Genomic DNA, 19,344 nt, shown 5'->3' with positions numbered 1-19,344 from the left:
GGTAAGTTTATATACTTGGTTGTGTGTGATATAATGTTATGTTTAAGACTTGTAATTGGCTAGATTTATAAGACCTGAATTAGTTTGTGAATGTGTTGAAATGTATTTGTAGGTGTAAGGCAATTTGGGTGAGAAATATGGCTTGAAAATAACCTTATTTTGTCCACACGGGCAGAGACACGGGCGTGTGTCTCAACCGTGTGTGACACACGACCTAGCACATAGGCATGTGTTTTGGCCGTGTGTCCCCTGCATCTTTAAAATGTTGAAAACAAAATACCCAGAATTGATCACATGGCCTGGCACATGGGCGTGTGGCTTGGCCGTGTGACCCCTGCACCTACACACGGCCTAGCACACGGGCGTGTGACCTAAGTCAGAGAGTTACACAAGTATGGATACAGGCTGGGACATGGCCGTATGCCCTATTTCGAATGCCCACACGGCTTGATCACACGGGCGTGTGTCCCTTGCACTTTGGAAAAATTTTGAGATTTTGTGAAAAATTCTTTGAGTACCTGATTTAGTCCCGACTTGTTTCTAATGCATAGTTTGGGCATCGAGGGCTAATTTAAGGGACAATATAATTGTATATGATCTATTTCTGGTATGAATGTTAAATATTATGAAATATCTGTAATTGATCTGTAAATTTTGGTAATGCTCCATAACCTTATTCCGGCGACGGATACGGGTTAGGGGTGTTACAGTGTGTCCCTACTTCAAATGTCCACACAGCCGTGTGACCCCTGTAGTTAAAATTTTCTAACTTTTTCTTAAAATTTTCAAATGTTCCCGATTTAGTCCCGAAACACTTTTAAAGTGATTTTAAGGCCTCGAGGGATTGAATAAGGGACGGTATGCTTGTATAATATTGGTTTATGTTATGTTCATTGAATTTTTTGAAAAGAATGATTATGTTACATTTATTTGGTAATACTCTGTAACCCTATTCCGGCGATGAATACTGGTTAAGGGTGTTACAGTAAAGATGAGCCATAGAAGCTACGCCATCTGTGACTTTGCTCCCTTCTCTATATGGATGCTACACCTTAATGTTTCAAGGCTGTTGTAAAATCATAATAATATCTCGAAGAATCGCTAAGTGATGTCGAACTGCTAACCTATTTCGAATCAACAGAGTCACAATCAAACTGTCTATTTCCAAAATAGTACGATGTAGACCAAGATTCCATGCTAGCTTGAGGCCATCTAACACACCTCATAGTTCTGCTTCCACAACAAAACATCGACCAATATTTCCACAAAAACTCGACAACCAACATCCTTCATGGTCTTGGATTACCTCGCCTGCTTTAGCTACAACATCATCACCTATGTGCGCCATCAGTGTTAACTTTATACCACCCATTTTCCAGTTTTTCCCATGTAGCAACTTGCAAACACCACTCCTCCCACTAGGACTAAGTTGATCCTTCATTTGTTGTATTGAATAATACAAATCTCACATTCTCACACTCCTTACCAATATGCTTTCCCCCATACGTACTTGTTCCTTCGACTCCATAAGTTGGTTCCAAAGAGAAAACTCCAATATGTAGCCTCACATGCAAAGTATGACAGGTTTGAAAGATTAACCCGAATTCACCCCTTTATATCCAACGTCAAGAATTCATGCATCATTCCTACTTTCAGAACTTATTCCCAAATTGCTCTAGCTGGTATTTAATGTCTCAAAATATGGCTAATACTCTATATGGAATCCCTACAAAAATTACAACGTGTACATGCAGCTATATGTCGTTGCACTTGACGCTTATTTGTTAGCAAATTGTTTAACACTACCAACTAGAGGAATACTCAAATCCTATGTAGCCCAAGAAAATGCCAAATCAGTTCCCAAGTCCTGTCTCTCACAACATCAATCGTACCAATAAAAAATGCATAGGCTGACTTAACCGAAAACGCTTCATAGAATCAAAATTCATCCTGAAAAATCCACTATATCATTAAGATCAGAAGGTTTATGAGCCACAATACACAATATTGCACTTGGTGAGATCAAATGCTCAGACTCCAGCCATTTCCACCCTCCCTCCAATGTCACCATAACTATAACCGGGCACATGGCCATTAGTAACTTCTGATAACTAGGTACAACTATCAATCAAAGGTCCACAATCTTGAAGCCAATTAACATGCCAAAAATCCACCTTCGTGCTACTTTCCACATTCCAAAGAATTCCACTCCTAAACTCATCCCTGACTCCACACAACCCTCTCCAAAGACGAGAAGCATTAGAAGGATTGAAAGATGTTAGGATTACTCCTTGGCATTTATATTTTGTCTTCAGCACCCATACCCATAATTGGTCTAATTTACTAAACAAATTAAATCTGATCTTCAAAAGTAAGATATTATTTTGACATTCTATCTTTTTAAAGCCAACACCTCATTAACTCGTATTTTTACACAAATCTTCCCAACTTACAAGCTGTATATCTCCCATCTCCTCAGAATGACCCCATACAAACCTCTATATAATTTTCTCCATCTCATGGAAAATACCCTGAGGAATAATAGTTTATTGCATTGCATGCACCGGAATTGTTGCTAGTACTGCCTTAGTAAGGGTAATACGACTGGCTAGGGAGAGCATTGTAGCACCCCTAACCCGTATCCATCGCCGAATTAGGGTTAGGAGGCATTCCAAACAAACACAACCATTTTTTTTAAAACCAAACTGATCACAAACATGGAATTTAAATCATTTTCGCATGGCTATTTATATTTTACGATCCAAAACTAACCAAAAACATACTCAAACCTATACATGCCATAAGATCGAGTTCAAATTTTTAACAAACTACCAAAAGAAGTCGATAGTGTGATAGACTATGCTGATAATCCCCGAGCTCGTAACGCGTCTCCAAAATCTATAAAACAAATGGACAAAAACAATCAAAGTAAGCTTTTATAGCTTAGTAAGTTTATAGCATATCTAAAATACATATAAACGAACATATGTATAATCATTATATGCTTATAATCAAGTTACATACATAATCATTAATTGCATATACACATTCCAAATATACTTATCATTTGCATTTCATGAATGCATATCTATGATCTTTCAAATACATATGTCAAAAATTTATATTTTTACTTATCAACTACATGAATCAAATGCACATTTATACTTCTAATCCACATGTGCCGATTGCATACATGTATATTCAACAATTTTCATATCAACCAATATATGTGCCTATTCACTAAACACATAGATCCAAACATTTATAAGCTCATCGAATACATATAAATAAATATTCATATACTTATTCATTATATATAACCCAAAATCATTTATATATTTATATATATCACATGCATATAATCACTTAATTTAACATATTCACCGGCACTTAGCCTGCTAGGCTTATAGCCTGATTCAGATCACCGGCACGTAGCCTGCTAGGTTTATAACCTGATTCAGATCACCGGCACATAGCCTGCTAGGTTCATAACCTGGTTCAGATCACCAAGACTTAGCCTCGCTAGACTTAAAGTCCGAATTAATTCACCGGCACTACATCTGCTAGGCATCGAGCCTGAATACCACGGATATGAAATTGGTCTTTCACAAAATTCTTTATAAGAAAATCTAGATATTCTTTATATCTCATATAAATCTTTTCAATAATCGTATCTCAGCAAGAATCAATTATTATTCCAATCTTCGTAGCAAACATACATTTGAATAACATCTCTATAGTTCATATCATTAAATTCACTCATAGAACTCAATTACTGCATTCAATATTATATATATTTTCTTTTATATTATAAGCTTCAACTTATAAAACTCAAAGCAAACATTAACTAACATACATATAATTCATGTGATTAATTTCAACTTATCAATTCAATACATACATTCAGCTAACATATATGTAATCCATTAAATTTCATCCAACTTACAAAATTCAAAGATATATATATTCATTAAATATATATATATATATATATATATAGAATCTATGCAATTTGTTTTAACTTATAAAACTCAAATATACATTAACTAACACATATATATATACAATTCATACATTATATTTTAACTCATATACTTACACTTATACGAAATAACTATATATGTATATTATTACCTATTCGATATTTCCATATATATAAATATACTTAACATTTAAACCTTGAAATATGTTCAGAACTTAGTCGAAAATATACATGTATATTCTTCAATTCACACAGAGACATTCATTCAAAATTATTAAAGTATATACAATATGTACCCTTAATCAAATTCAAAGATTATACTTAATTATACATATACATATTCGAAAATTGTTCTTGCAATTATAGCCCTCATATCATCAAATATTTCCAAATGAAGTTTCAAACATATAGCTATACTATATATAATTATATCCATCTATGCACCATTCTTAACTACATTTAATCCCCAAAGCTTAATTAGACTTATATTCATATAGCCGAATATAAGTGTACACATATAAGCTATCCATATATCAACTTAATTAATCAAAGTATATTATTTTTTTATACCTTAACATAAAAATACAATAGATATTCATACACACAAATATATATATTTATATTGAATTATTAACATTAAATAGCTAGTCGACTTACCTCGGATATTAGCGGACACGATCGACTATTCATTTACTTTCGCTTTCCCCCGATCCAAATCCTTTTTCTTCGTTTTTTGATCTAAACATAATCAAATTTAACCTTTTTATTCATCAAAACATTCAATTAAGTCCAAAAATACATAAATGGGAAAATTACCATTTTGTCCCTAACATTTTGCACTTTTTTCAATTTAGTCCTTTTTGCACAAAATACAAAATACACAAAATTTGCCCACACTAAGCTAGGGCCGAATATTCCTTATCTTCATACAAATCCACACATTTCATTTATTTCACATTTTAATCCCTAAAAAATTCATTTTCACAATTTCGCTCTAATTTCTCAAATTCACTAAAAATTCAAAAACAAAACATGTTAATCTATCACATTTCTTTCATTTTTCATCATCAACTATCACAATGTTCAAGCATTCATCAATGGCACATTTCAAAATCATCAACAATTCACAAAATTAAGACATGGGTTTTGAAGTATTCAAAGCAACGATCTCAAAAACGTAAAAATTATCAAAAACCGAAACCAAAGCATACCTTAATTTTGCTATGAAAGTGCCGAAACTTAAGAAACCATGGATGGTTTCTTCCTTTCCAATATTCAGCTAACAAAGATGAACATATTCATCTTTTTATGACTTATTTTAGTTATAATATTATAATTTACTTAATGACTAAATTAACCTTAATTAAATAAATTATAAATCACATAACTTAAGGGCAATGTTGGCATATACCACCCACTAACTAAATCTTGGTCTAATTACATCTTTAGACCTCCCACTTAAAAAGACAACTACAAATAGGTGCTTTTAAATTTTAACCTCTAACTTTTATTTTACGCAATTAAACCCTTTTTATCAAATTGAACCTTCATACGATTAAATTTCCACACGAATCTTTCACACCTATAACTTAACATATAATAAACACTAAAAATAATATTAAAATATTTTTTGACTCGGATTTGTGGTCCCAAAATAACTATTCCGATTAGGGTCAAAATCGGGTTGTTACAAGCATTTTCACTTTTTAACTAGTTAGTTTTTGTCGCATGTTTTGAGCAATGTACTGGTAGGTAACCTTATTGACCCTTTGATGACGCAAAGGGACACCAATGTACTTTCCTAAATCTTCAACCTGTGAAGACCCAAGGCCATAGCTAATAGCCTCTCACAGATGGGGAGAGACATTCTTAGAGAAAAAAAATTTGTGTTTTTCCACACTCACTGATGTCCTGAACTAGCAAAAAATATATCAAATGCTCTCATCATAATTTTCATTTGCTCAGTTGATGCCTTCGATAATAAGATAAGATCATCTATAAAGAATAAGTGAGAGATACTCAACCCAATCCGCACAAGCTTAATAGGCTTCCAGTACCTATTCTTTAACCTTTTTCAATAATCAATTGAGCAAATCTCTCCATACAAAGAACAAATAGATAAGGAGAGAAAAGATCTCCTTGACGGATACCTCAAGAGGGTGTAAAAACTCTAGATAACTCTCCATTCCAAATAACCTGCATAGTCGAAGAGGTAACATAGTGTGTAATAACATGTATCAACTGAGTGGGAAGCCCAATATCTGATAAAGTGCCTTTAATGAATCCCCAATCGAGCCTCTCTAAATCAATTTTAACAGCCATCCACTCTTATCGGATTTTTTATGCATAGAGTGAATAATTTCTTGTGTTATAATAATATTGTCCGTTATACTCCAACATAGTACGAAACTTGATTGATTAGGGAGATCCCACGTTGGAATTAGTAATTTCCTAATAAATTTATCAAAAAACATAACGATATAAATACCATCAAAATGATACATATTTGTTGCTTTGCAAAAGAAATGAGCTTTTAGTAATTTCCTAATAGAGTTGGAATTTGATTAATAGCTAGCACAAACTTAATTAGCCCTTCAATAAATAGTATAAATTATATTTATTCTTAAAATTATTATAAATTTGTGATGTTTCATAAGAATATTTATTTATTATAAATATAAGAATCTTTATAGTTTGAATTATGATGTGTAGAAGCTCGTGACATGGTTTGAATTTGTGGTGGTTGTGTTCCTTTCCACCACCTTTTATTTTAAATCAAATTTTTTCGATATAATTTCGATTTTCAATCAAGCGTTCATACTTTTTGATTTGTATTTCTTTGAACTTTATTTTCTATGAGTTGCAATTTCATTCTTCTTTTCTTTGTAAAGATTTGAAAATTAATTAGGCCAATGAATCTCTGAAAAAAGAGTATAAATATGATTTTTATCTGTATTTATGAAAGTGAGATAAATCAAAAAATATACATAAATATTTATTTAACATGTAAATTTTAAATTTGTATAATTTTATATATGAAATTTTAATTTGGTTTAATTTTCATAAATTATTAATACAATTATTGATATAAAATTATTTTATATTTTGTATTGCATACACAAATAATTATATTTATTTTATAGAAAAATAATTTAATGCATTTATTACTTTTAAATATATATAATTGAGTAAAACCAAAATTTGAAAAAAAAAATTAAGAAACATTTGTTGTTAATAAAATAATTTCTATTTTTAGAAAAAAAAAATTCCATTTGGTTATAGGTTCGGTACTAAAGTTGACGTGAAATTTAAAAAACGTTGAACGTTAGTTGGCACGGGCAGGACACAGCATTTATACCAAAACCAAAGCAAAAGCCTCACTGCACTTCCCATGCCGCGCGGACCCAACTCAACCGTAAAATCCCTTCTTCCAGTAAGCCAAAATTCGTTCCCCCTCTGCAATTTCTCTTCTTCTCTTCCTCGAGGGTTTCTTCCCTCCCTAGAATAATAATAATAATAATAATAATAATAGAAAAACAAGATCTCTTCCATTTTTCACGATGTGGCGCTCGCTTTGGCGATCCATCGATCGCTTCTCTCTTCAACATTTCAAGTAATTCCTCTCTCCCTCTCAAATCTTTTATTATGCTTACACAAGTTCAAACTCTAATTAAGTGTATTCCATTAAATTACAATGTGGTGCTAATTTTTCTTCTTTTGAATTTTGTTAATGTTTCTCATAATTGTGATTATTTTAATTAGGTTTCAGCAGTTACTTTTTCCTCACATTATCTTATCGATTCGTCATCAATTGTCATTGCGATGATTATTATTTTAACGATTTTTGTAAAAAAATTCTTGTTCGTGGATATAGATCTGTAATTACCGAATTGCGGCAGATCAAAGTTGTCAATGAGCAGAACAGGGTAACTTTTTTTACTTTTAAAGAATTTTATGGTAGTGCTATTTCAGAGTGTTATTCTATGTATATTGTGGCGGTGAAGGTTGAAAACTCCATGAGTAGGTTCATATGTTCTCCACGTATCTGTTTAATTATAAACAAGGACGTCAAATTTCAACTGATTAAGTTCGGATATATAGTTAATTGGGCAAGTGACTATTGAACCCGCTTGTGGAGTTTTTGAATTCTGGTGTCTTGGTGTATTGGATAATATTCATAATGATTAATATATGAACTTCTTCCCAAAATAGCCCTCTTTGTTCTTTCTCTTGTGCAGGATACAGTGGTAGATCTTCTACAAACGATTGTAGAGATAGTGACATATGGTGACAGACAAGATCCATTAATATTTGAGTATGCCTTACTCAGGAAACATCTTCTCTTGTAATGATTATGTCTCTCGGTATATTTGTGAAGAACTCTGAGTTCCATCAATTTGTTGTAGATGTTTCATGGAATACCAAGTTTTAGCAGAGTTTGTACGGGTACTAAAGATCAGTACAAGTTCAACAATTGAGGCTCCATTGCTTCAATATCTAAGCATAATGATCCAAAACATGGATAGTGAACATGCAATTTGTAAGATGCTTAGTGCCATAGATATGTATGTTAAAACATCTTGGTTGTTTTTCTCTTTGTCTTTCTGTTTGCATGTTTCCGGAAATGATATCAAATATAAATGTTGACATTCCTTGTGTAGACAATTGCATTTAACTTTTCTGCCTATTTGTCTTGTCTCTGAAATTATTTCTCTCTTATGCCTGCTCTTGCAACTTTGGTGACGCATACAATTTTTTGATGCAGACTATTGTTTAAGCAATGACTATGTCAACAACATTGTAGCACATCCATATAACTTCAATGCAGGAGATCTTGCTCTTTATTATGTGTCTTTTTTAAGGTTGTGTTATTATTCTTTTTCCTTTATATTTCTGAAGCATAGCAATATAACTTTCATTTATTGAAATAGAATTTTCCACTGATTTCTTTTTCTTGCTGAAAATATCGCCTGACTTGATTATTAAAGATGGAAACAAAATATTATCTTCATGTTTTTCATATCTTATTTTTTTTTTCTGTTAAACCAGAGCAGTGAGTAGCAAAATAAGCAGAGATACACTTTGCCTTCTTGTTAAGGTTCATGGGGTAAGTTAAAGCTTTTCAACTAGAGTTCAATAGCTCATTTCTAAAGGACTTTATTTTAAGTTTTACTATGTCTGTGCTCGGTGGTTGATGTAACTTGGAATATTTTTATAATCTCTTTATCCATATAATTCATGCTTATAGAATGCTCAAACAATTGAATTTTTTGCTTAAACAAGAAACCTTGATGCGTTCAATGCTATATAATGGCATTGTTTAAGTGATGTCTTTAACCTTTATTCCCTTCTCTACCCTCAATTATATATAAGCCTGCTGCCTTTAATAGAGTTGTTGATGTTGACCATTTGCAAAGTGATATATTTTGCTCTTAGACAGAGCAGATGAAGAAAGAGGAATTTCTTCCTGTTGAAGCTTTTGTTAGGTCTATTGAATAGGCTTGTGCATTTTTAGGTTGTTCAATCAGAAAAAAGAAAATATAACTCATGGATTTTGGTTGAGCCTAGAGGCATGGTTGCCTTTCACTGTTTGAGAATCCTAAGTTCATCTTCACACCTACCTGAATTGCCTTTTATCATTAATGTTAAGATAGGGAGATTGTAGAATAGCCCAAAAGAAATACAAAATATGTTTGACAACTTTCGTATACATAGATGATAAAATGCGATCTATTGTGTGTTTTAAGGGTGTATTTCATTTAGGTACCAATACTCTCTGAAGCTTCAGGTTAAAATTATTTAGCAGAATTTCTTTTATATATTTGCTTGTGCTTGTGTCTATTTCCTAACTAGCCAGGATATGTTGTCTTCACCTTCCTTGCATTTGCTTCTGTGAATGGAACACTCTTTCTTCTCTCTTTAATGTCTTCATTTTATTTTTTTTAAAAATATATATATTATTTTCAGTTTTTTAGCTGCTAGGCATTTTTTCCTAAACTTGCATGATTTATCTTCAATTTTCTATATTGGTTGTTAAATTAATTAACTCCTGTTGTTTCACCTTTTTTAACCCTTTGTAATTGCAGGATGTAGTGGTCTCATTTCCCATGTACACTGAAGCTCTTAAATTTGCTCAACATGAGGAAAAGATGATTCAAACAGCTATACGAGCATTAACTCTCAACATATACAATAGTACTAATCATCTGTTGTCTCCTTAAATGATGAAAGAGATTCATAACTTTTTGGTATCTTAAAATGGCTACTTTATTGAATTTCTGGTATCTTAAAAATTAAAATGTTTGCTTTATTGTTATCTTGGTTTATGCAGTCTGTGATGATAATGTCTATCAGTTTATAACAACTCCTCCAGCCTCAATTTACTTCTCAGACTTGGTTTCTAGTTTAAGGAAGCAATGTCTACAACTAGATGCCCTTGTCAATTCCTCAGAGTATGTTCCTTTCAATTTGTTAGAGAATTGTTTCATAATTAATTCTCTTGTTAATTTTTAAAGCCTTAACTTTAAAGGAAAAATCTACAATGGGCAGGGATAAATGCACTCATCAAAGGAACAAGGACATATTTCTGAAAACTGATAAAATTGTAGACGATCTTTTCTACTTCAAGGACATGCTTTCTGTTGGCGAATCTCGTTTAAGTAGAGTTGTCACCCAAAACCTTCTGAGTTTACTTATACTCCCCTTGTTGCTTCCACTACTGAAGTTAGGAGAGAATAAAGTAAGTTTATGATTCTTTTTGTTCTTGGTTTTGTACTTCTAATTCTAAAGAAATTTACAAATGCTTTAAAAGAATAGAGGTATCTGGTGTGTGACAATTAAATTTCTGATAGATCTGCTTCTTGCTTATTTACATGTTGGGGTTTGTATTTTTGGAATAATATCTTGAAAATCTTTCATGATGTCCAAATTCAAGCTGTCTGGTTCTTTTAGTTTCATGCTTTGATTTTCATTATTGGACCAATCGTTACTTTTTACTTTGTCATGTTTTAAACAGTCAGGCAGTGCTCTGCCATTATGAGCAGAATCCAGAGGGAAGGGGATGAGAATATTATTTTCCTTGGATGTTCTTAGATTTGGTCTTGGACTTATCTTCTTTCCTCTTGGTTTTTAAAATTCGTCCACCACCTGCAAATGAGGTAGAATGGTATTCAGGTGACCGTACTGTAGGCTTGGTTTTTGGTCCATACGCCATATTTAGCATTTCATCCTTTCCTCTGAAAGGAAAAAAAGATAGGAATACAAAGAAAACAATGGAAAGGATATGGGACGACACAAATTGGAACAAAGAAATAGAGAGGAAAAATACAGCTTCAAAGTAGAATTTTGTTGGTGGAATAAATAATTGTATCTTTACACCTGTATGTCAGCTGTGTTAACGCTAGTGATATTTGAAATCTGTTATTCTGAGATTTCTTCACATGGAACATTCATTCATCAAATAAATTTCTGTTTCAGGGTAGCTACAACATCTCAGCAGTCACTTCTTTGTACATAGTTTCTCGCCTTCTTCAAGTTGTTGGTGGAAAACACTTGATAAATGGAGTGGCTGGTCTTCTTTTGTATCATTATATGGCATTATGTCAGAGAGATGCTATTGCTACAAATGGGGATACTGCTGGTAGCACAGGTGATGCAAGTCCTCTTCTCCACTCGTTGAATGATATAAACATCAAGGTATCTGGTCATGAGGCTGAAGGAGAAAAAGAAATCAATATAAACTATCTACTTCAACATTTAAATGTGCAAACATCCTCAAATTCTCATTTTGATGGCAGCCCTAGGGATGATAATGTGTGTATAGAGAGGTTGGTATTTTTCTATTCTGATGTCATATTTGATCTTGAGTTCTTGAAAGTGTCAATAAACTATTTTTTTTTTTTTGAAACAAGTCAATAAACTATTTTCAGTCTCATAAAGAAGGGGATATTGATAAATTCTTTCTTATGGTTTTATTTTCTTTCTTAAGAAGTAATGCAGAGATTAATGTGTAAGAAGTAATGCAGAGATTAATGTGTATACTTAGGTCTACTGGCAGTATTTTATTTCACCACTAAAGCTGATTCCAACTAAAAATAAAATTTTATTTGTGTTACAACTTGGGGATGGCTTCACCAGTCTGGAGGGTTAGTTCATTCTCAAAAGAGTTAACCGTTACTTGGTGGCATTAGATATGTTTTTATTCATTTGCTGCCTTAACATTTGACCATTACTTGGGAAATAGAAATCACAGACAACTATTTAGGCACTCTCATAACTGAAAATATATGGAAAGCAACTATATATGTGATGAATATGTAGGTGATGCAAGAGTTCTTTATATGGTTGCAAGATTGCAGTGAATTATAATTTGTATTGATTCTTTGAAATTATTGTTGGTGCAGGTTTGGGATATTTGCGTATTTGTTTTCAGACAATCATAGTATATCATTAGCATCTTTATTTCTATTGCTTACTCTTGCAGAAAACAAAGGTATCTTATATTTTTAATCCTTTCGCTATATATATCACAGTATTCTTCTTTGGATATAAGACATAAATCCTTGCATCAATGTTTATTTTTTATTTCTTTCACTGCACCTTTTTATTTTTTTATTTTTTAATTTTTAATTTTTACAAAAAGGGAATATTGTAATTTTGGCTTATCCTATAGATCTGGAGCATTTTCCAGCATCATTGCTTGGAATCAGTCAAAGTCAGGGCTTGATGGTAAGAATGGATCTCATATATGTCTGAAACTATATACTAGATCAAGCTTGTCTAATAATTATTTGGATGGATGACCACCTGTTCTTCCTTGAGCTATCATGTTATTCCTTTTTTCTTATTCTCATTGGTCTGAAGGGTATAAAAATTACTTTTCCTGATGAGAATTGCTGTTGCAGTACTAGAGGGATTGCATCAAGTTCTTGCTGTTGGGATTTCTATATTTAGTAGTTGTTTTGTAATTCCTATTTCCAAACAAAAAATATATATATTATCAGTAGCTAAGTGCTATGTTAGCAATGTTCAACTCTGGAGTCGTCAAAAATTATACATTTATTGTCTTGGGGTGATTTTTTTTTCTTTTCCTATGCATGTCTCTCTTCCTTTTGGATGATATTTTATTTCTTATTTAACGCATAAATTATTTTGAGAATGGTTACTTTTTCAAGTATAGGGAATAAGAATTGTCTAGTTATGGTTAGTATCTTAAAATATGATGTCACTTAAAAGTTTTCGTCTTGGAAAATGATATTTTGCCGGTTTACTCTCTCAGAACAACTGTGAGTCAGCTTTTCTGAAAGTGGATGGAAGTATTCTTGTGAGACTTATGCCTCAGGTAGTGCATTAATTGGGTACTGTTACTTTTCTTCCACTCCTCACCCTTTTCTCTGCACTTTACATTCATTTGTTGATTGACATTTCCTGGATTTTGGTGCTCTCTTTCATGGTTGTCACCTTTCTATATTATATGACTTCTCTCTATTCTTTCCCTTCTTTTTAAAATAGATTTTGAAGACATTATTGAAGGTTTTAGCATGCCAACCACCGGTTTCCCCACCAATGCAGTGGCATACAGGGTGGTTTTTGAGAAAGCTACTTCAATGTCAAGGAAATAAGCTCACTGATGACAATATCCACCTATTCAATGTAAGCATCCTACTGATTTGCCATGCTTGCCATAAATTAATACTGCCAATGGAAGTATTGCTGCTTGCAACATTTTCATATTAGAACAAATTGGATGAGATTTTCTTGTTTATGCATGGTGAGATGTTGAAACCTTTACTTAGTTGTAGCCTGCTATTATTACAAAGTATAATCCATCTTTAGCAGGTTGGATTTCTCTAAAAATTTGTGATTATGTGAAATTTTTCTAAAGTTTTATATTTTCTAGTTATTGTCGACAGACTTCATATGAGCAGTCCCGTGAATGTCTTCAAAAGGAACTTGATGGATGCTGGTTTGATCATATCCCAGATACCATAGGAAATGAGTGGGGAAGCTGTAAAAAAGGTATCAATTACAGTGATCCAATTCATGTTTGTATTTCATCTTCTTAAACAAAAGGTGAAAATTTTGCAAGATATGGGTTTGGAGGGATGTGGTGAGTATACATCTTCTGCAAAATGGAATTAAAATTGATCTTATCTTTTGTAATTTCATACAGCTCTTGAACTACAATTCCATGTTAAGGATCCCTTATTTACGCTGGAGCTTGAAATCTGCCAGCAAGCAATTGATGGTATTGGGCCTTTCTCCCCTTCTCTTTACTTCTCATTTATTGATGCATGTGCAATTTGTGTGTTAAAGCTTAATAGAAAGTTCTTCTCTCGTGATTCTTCGTAAAATTCTTACGCGTATTGCTTTATATCATTTATACATTGCAGGCAATTTTAACTCTTGCTTTGCTTGGGAGAGGATGGTTGATGCAGTGAAGGTTTTTTATAACTCCATAATTATAGTTTTTGAATTAATTTGTATTTATTTAGTGGCTCATGCATTGTGTTCTCAGCCTTATTAGAGTTCCTAGCTATTGAGTTGGCTTTGTTGTCCACTGTGGACATATGCATACAATGTATCTAAAAAGGAAGTCGAGTTGGTGTTTGTGTTCAAAATGATGCTTACATACAAGAAACATAGAATAAGAATATGGTTTTGTGCTCGTGCAGGATTGAAATAATTATTCCTTTGAGTGTCTACATGACTGAACTAAGAGTTTTTTTTCTAGCAGTTTGACTTTCAATTATACAGTTTTGTGCTTTGAGATATAATTTCTGTTGTTTTATGTATCTGAACATATTCCCTACAAGTTTGCCTTTTTAGCGCTCACTGTTGTTTTCCCATTAAAGATCTCACAGAACTTAATAAATGTAGGTTTTCATTCTCCATCTTCAACTCAAGGCACTTATTTTCATGGGATGTTTACTTGAAAAACCCTCACTAGAGTCACCAAGTGACAGTGATTTGGGTAAAACTTATAGCAGGGATATTTCATCTGCAAGCTTTGGGTCAGAGGTCTCTTTAGGTTGGATATTGAATCATGTTCTGTCTGCTATCCATGATATCTTCTATAACCATATATATCCTCATTCTCCCCTTTTATTTAACTTTTGTAGGATCAGGAATCCCTTGCAGGATTGCTTTCTCGTATGCTGGAGTCAGGGATATTTACCTACTAGCAGTGGCCCGTGGAATTTCTGGAAAATTGATTCTTGCCGAGAAGCATCCATTCCGGAGTCAACGTGGTGTTGTGATTGCCATTGCTCCACTGGCAGGGTTAAGCGTGAGTCAGAATTTTGCTGATTTTCTTTTCCCCTTTTCCAACTAATGTGATTCTAATGAGGACAATTGAAGATTTGTTTCCTATGACCACTTACTTGGGCATGTTCTTTTCTAATCAAAATGACAAACATAATAAACAAATAAACATGTGTTTCTTGGGTAGCTTCTAAGATTTCCTAATACATCTCTTTACTGACTCCTTTCTAAGTTAGTGCTGTCCTGTATTTGATCTATTATTCATCATAAAGTTGGTGCACCTGAAAGGTTATGCTTCTTGCAAAAGAAAGACTAATATTGTTAGTGACCCAGTCAATCCTTATACTTTCATATCGTTACCATATCAGATATATCTCGTCTTAAAATGTCAATTGCTGGAAAATTACGAGTAGAGCTGAAGAGTGTTAACTGTAAAAGTTATCATTTAAATGAAGGAATGAGCTCTGGTGTATAGAGAGTGTCTCGTCATTTAATATGCTTCCTCTTCCTTCTTTTTTTCTCGATACCTTTCTATTAATACAATTTATTTTTTCAAGTAAAACAAAATGCCTAGTAAAAATGAAAAATCATGGTCGAGACAGTTATAGTGCAAAGCCATTTGAATTTTTATGTACTTAGGAAGAATCTGTTTTATTATTAATAGATCATAGTGATTTGTAATGGACAGGTTCTGTGCCTAGTGTACTAATTGTGTTGTTTGAAATATGCAATTGATGAAAAGGCTTTGATTTACTTAGAGACTTGAAGCTTGAATTAATTAATTGATTCTCTGATAAATTAGCAATGTTGTTTCTTTCCCTGTTCACTTGAAGCAGCCAAGGATAGATGAGGACCACCCAACATGGTTACATCTTCGGATAAGAGAATTCGAACCAAATTTCGTTAAAGCTAAAGGCGGCCAATCTAAGGTTTCCACTCCTCCTGCTGATGGGAGATGGACACTTGGTTTTCATAGTGCTAAGGCTTGTGAGACTGCTCGGTTATTGATTCTTGAGGAGACTTGTAAGCAGAGGTCCTCCGTTGAGAGCATGCTTGCTCCACTGCTTCGGGAAGATTATCTAGTAAATGTTTTGGATAGCCAAGGCGATTAAAGCTCCAGCCCTAGTTCTAGGTTTGCTTATTAACTAAAGAGAATGGATTTTCATTTTGCAGTGGTTTGGTTCACCAAAGAATTCTGTACAATTTTGCAAAGGAATAGGTGTTTACTATGGTGTTCTTTTTTTCCCCTTTTAAAATCTAATTCACGTAACTCTGTCAAGGGATCTTATTTTGTTCTTCAGGCATTATTCTGTTGTCAGTGTGTAAAAGAAGAATTTGTAGTTGACATGTTTTATGAAATATGTAGACATAAGTGAAAATGACATTGCGAATTTGAAAATTAGCTGCACCCATTTACTCTTTTGTTGTTTTCCTTGCCCTCTGAACACATACTTCATTATGAAATGAGAAACCCTTTCTTCTATCTTATCTCATGATTTTGATGTACTCAGGGGACGCATATATTCAAATCTTGCAGATTTGGTGTTGTAACTTATTGATTTGCAATCTTCTATTTTTGGTGTGGCTTACTGGCTTGTACGAAGCATCTCATGTAAAAGTCCATTTGCCGTCTTATCATATTCAGGAGTGCAGCTATGGAGCCCCTGCCTTCCTGTCTGAAGTTTTGCATGTGCACGGTGCGTCAACTTCTCTCTCCCCCTCTCTCTTCCCTTATCCTTGCACTGCATTCCAGCTCTGCATGAATAGTCAAAATTGGACTATGTGAAATCTTCTGTTCATATATCTAAATTCATCATTTATGAGAGTCTTAAATTTTGCATGGTTATTTGTATGAAGTTTACTTAAGAAATAAGTTTAAGAACAATCACATATTCTACTTATTTAACCTATGTCTATCTCAATGATGTGTGTAACACGTACACATTTATTTGATTATATGATTGATGTAAGTAATTATTTGGGCAACACACCATGGATGTAGAATATATGCACCGGGAGGGGATGCGGAATGTCATCCTCCATTGTACGAGATTTTCTTTTCATATGTTCATTTCAGGCAAAGACACAAATAAATTCCATATGCACATCAAGAAGCAGCAGGAATTTATTCCATTCATGCTCATTAGTGCAGAGAATAAAAAACTAAATAAAAGGATTAGGGGGGTATTTTGATGGAAATAAATGCAGTTACAAAAGTTAATTATTAATATAATATATATATATATATACCTAATAAGCAGATATGAGTGATTATAAAATAATGGGAACTTTTTAGAAAAGGAGTGTGTGGTACGTAATACCATCACCTTTTACATTAACAAGGCTGTCATGTCAAAATTAGAGTAACTTTTGTTAGCAAGGTTAAAAACATTTAAAAAGTCTGGGCGGCCACCCAAAAAACACTATTTAGGAATTCCCTTTCTCTTTTAGAGGGTTCTGTTCCCTCTCTTGGATATTGCTTTCCTCCACATGGCCACCTATAGACCAAAAGATGCTCATTTGAAGCTTAAAAGCATAAAAATGAGCGTCCCTTTTTAGTAGATAATGCCATATTTTACTTTTAATATTTGCTTTTATGAGAGAGTGCTTTACTTTAAGCAAAAGAAGAAATGAAAATTATGTATATATTTATATATGTAATTAGGAGCTCCAATACAATGTGTTGGTTCCCTTGGGAAAAATTAAAGGATTTGAGAAGGAAAGAATAGAAAAGATAACCTGCCCTCTTAACTTTCACTTTTGAGACCCATATCATCTCTTTTAGTCTTCCAAACAAAGATTAGCATGAAACAGTAGGGGTTTGGCTTTTGTTGTATATTTATGATTAGCTTCTTTAAACAAAACTTTAACGGTTATAGGTAGCTAGCTGGGCCTGGGGTATGGCCTAAGAAACTGCATATATTCCCATCTCTCTTTCTTTCAAACACTCCTTTTCTAGCATTTCAGAATTGCTTTGCATTGCATTCAAATAATTTAGTGCCCCCCTTTGTATGTCTTTTTAGGCCAACAAAGGTACAGACGAAGCTTTTTGACTGCAGAAAAATACTCACTGGGGAAAAGAATAAACAGTTGAGAGTTTTGGATTATTTGTTGTAAGCAATTCCTTGGGTCCTACTTCTCTCCTATTCCTTTCTCTACACCCCTCACATACTATTTGCAATTATGCAATTGCTTCATCAACATTTTTTTTCTTATGTCAACTTTTCATATTCATTTTTATCATAGGGTATCAATACTTCAAAATAAAATGAACAGAAGATAAATATTGTATGTAATGTGACCGTCTCAACAACATCGAGAATATTATGTAGTATTCAATAAGCTCTCTTGATATGTATCAAGATCCTTGAAGAACGGATATTCATGTCAATAAATGGTTACATCACTAAAACCAGATATGATGTTTTGCTTTGGATTTTAACCATTCTCCTACGGTTTCACACACACACACAAAAGAAAAAACAGTTATCTCTATATGGTTTGAAAATATATTTATTTACCCCGAAATTTATTTACTAAGTAATTTTTATTTATAAAAAGATGCTTATATCCTTGTTTTTACTAACCATCTATTTTATACTTATTGTTATTCTTTCTTCATTTTTAATTACGAAATAAAATTACATTGAATTACTATAAAATTAAATTTTAATCTAGTTATATTTTAAGTAAAATTTAAAACTACATTTATTAATTTAATTTTATATATTATTAACTTTGAGATGAATTCATTAAATCATTTTATTCAAAATAATCATTAAAATTTATAAGGTTTGATGGTAAAAAATTATTAAAATAACAATAAAAAACAAAGGAAAAAAATTAAAATATTTCTATTTGAATTTAATTTAATTATTAAAATATCATTTTAATTTTTGAGGATAAAATATTATTTTATATGTTTTTTATCATCAAAACTTTAGAAGTTTTTAATTATTATATTTAAGAATTAAATAGTTTAATGAATTCATATCAGATTTAATATATAATTTAATTAAAGTTTAAATGTTTAATATTTATTTGAATAAAATTCTATTTAAACAAATAAATAAAGAAGAAGAAAAAATACCAACAAGTGG

The 19,344-nt window shown here is 32.5% G+C and overlaps 1 protein-coding gene across 9 annotated transcripts; it reads left to right on the top strand.

The window, feature by feature from the left end:
* The first annotated feature begins 7,335 nt into the window (after positions 1–7,335).
* On the top strand, positions 7,336–18,557 carry LOC105799630 (protein TRANSPARENT TESTA 9). Of its 9 annotated transcripts, none has more exons than XR_008188700.1 (22): positions 7,343–7,595; positions 7,857–7,908; positions 8,221–8,297; positions 8,389–8,522; positions 8,748–8,844; positions 9,032–9,089; positions 10,069–10,177; positions 10,314–10,434; positions 10,532–10,721; positions 11,459–11,808; positions 12,385–12,473; positions 12,654–12,709; positions 13,260–13,322; positions 13,493–13,633; positions 13,894–13,999; positions 14,154–14,228; positions 14,374–14,423; positions 14,861–15,011; positions 15,103–15,269; positions 16,078–16,376; positions 16,782–16,941; positions 18,268–18,557. XR_008188700.1 is itself a non-coding variant. In XM_052620759.1 (21 exons), the coding sequence occupies exons 1-20, from the start codon at positions 7,543–7,545 to the stop codon at positions 16,354–16,356; spliced, it is 2,418 nt and encodes an 805-aa protein (XP_052476719.1). In that variant the 5' UTR covers positions 7,343–7,542; the 3' UTR covers positions 16,357–16,376; positions 16,890–17,230. The 9 variants fall into 9 exon arrangements, 5 of the variants coding, with proteins under 5 accessions (XP_052476719.1, XP_052476718.1, XP_052476717.1 ...); XR_008188701.1 differs by having other exon boundaries at positions 16,890–16,941; positions 18,268–18,551; XM_052620759.1 differs by lacking the exon at positions 18,268–18,557 and having other exon boundaries at positions 16,890–17,230.
* The last annotated feature ends 787 nt before the right edge of the window (positions 18,558–19,344 follow it).

The sequence above is a fragment of the Gossypium raimondii genome, chromosome 9 (assembly GCF_025698545.1).
Source record: "Gossypium raimondii isolate GPD5lz chromosome 9, ASM2569854v1, whole genome shotgun sequence".
NCBI lineage: Eukaryota > Viridiplantae > Streptophyta > Magnoliopsida > Malvales > Malvaceae > Gossypium > Gossypium raimondii.
The sequence above is the reverse complement of the archived record's forward strand: the minus strand, read 5'-3'. Positions and strand labels throughout refer to the sequence as shown.

Bases quoted from the DNA above. Each gene is read 5' to 3' on its own strand.
- LOC105799630 (XM_052620759.1), top strand. From the start codon at position 7,543: ATGTGGCGCTCGCTTTGGCGATCCATCGATCGCTTCTCTCTTCAACAT. The intron at 10,178-10,313 runs GTACTAATCATC...TGGTTTATGCAG, and splicing joins AACTCTCAACATATACAATA to TCTGTGATGATAATGTCTAT. The intron at 13,634-13,893 runs GTAAGCATCCTA...TATTGTCGACAG, and splicing joins ACAATATCCACCTATTCAAT to ACTTCATATGAGCAGTCCCG.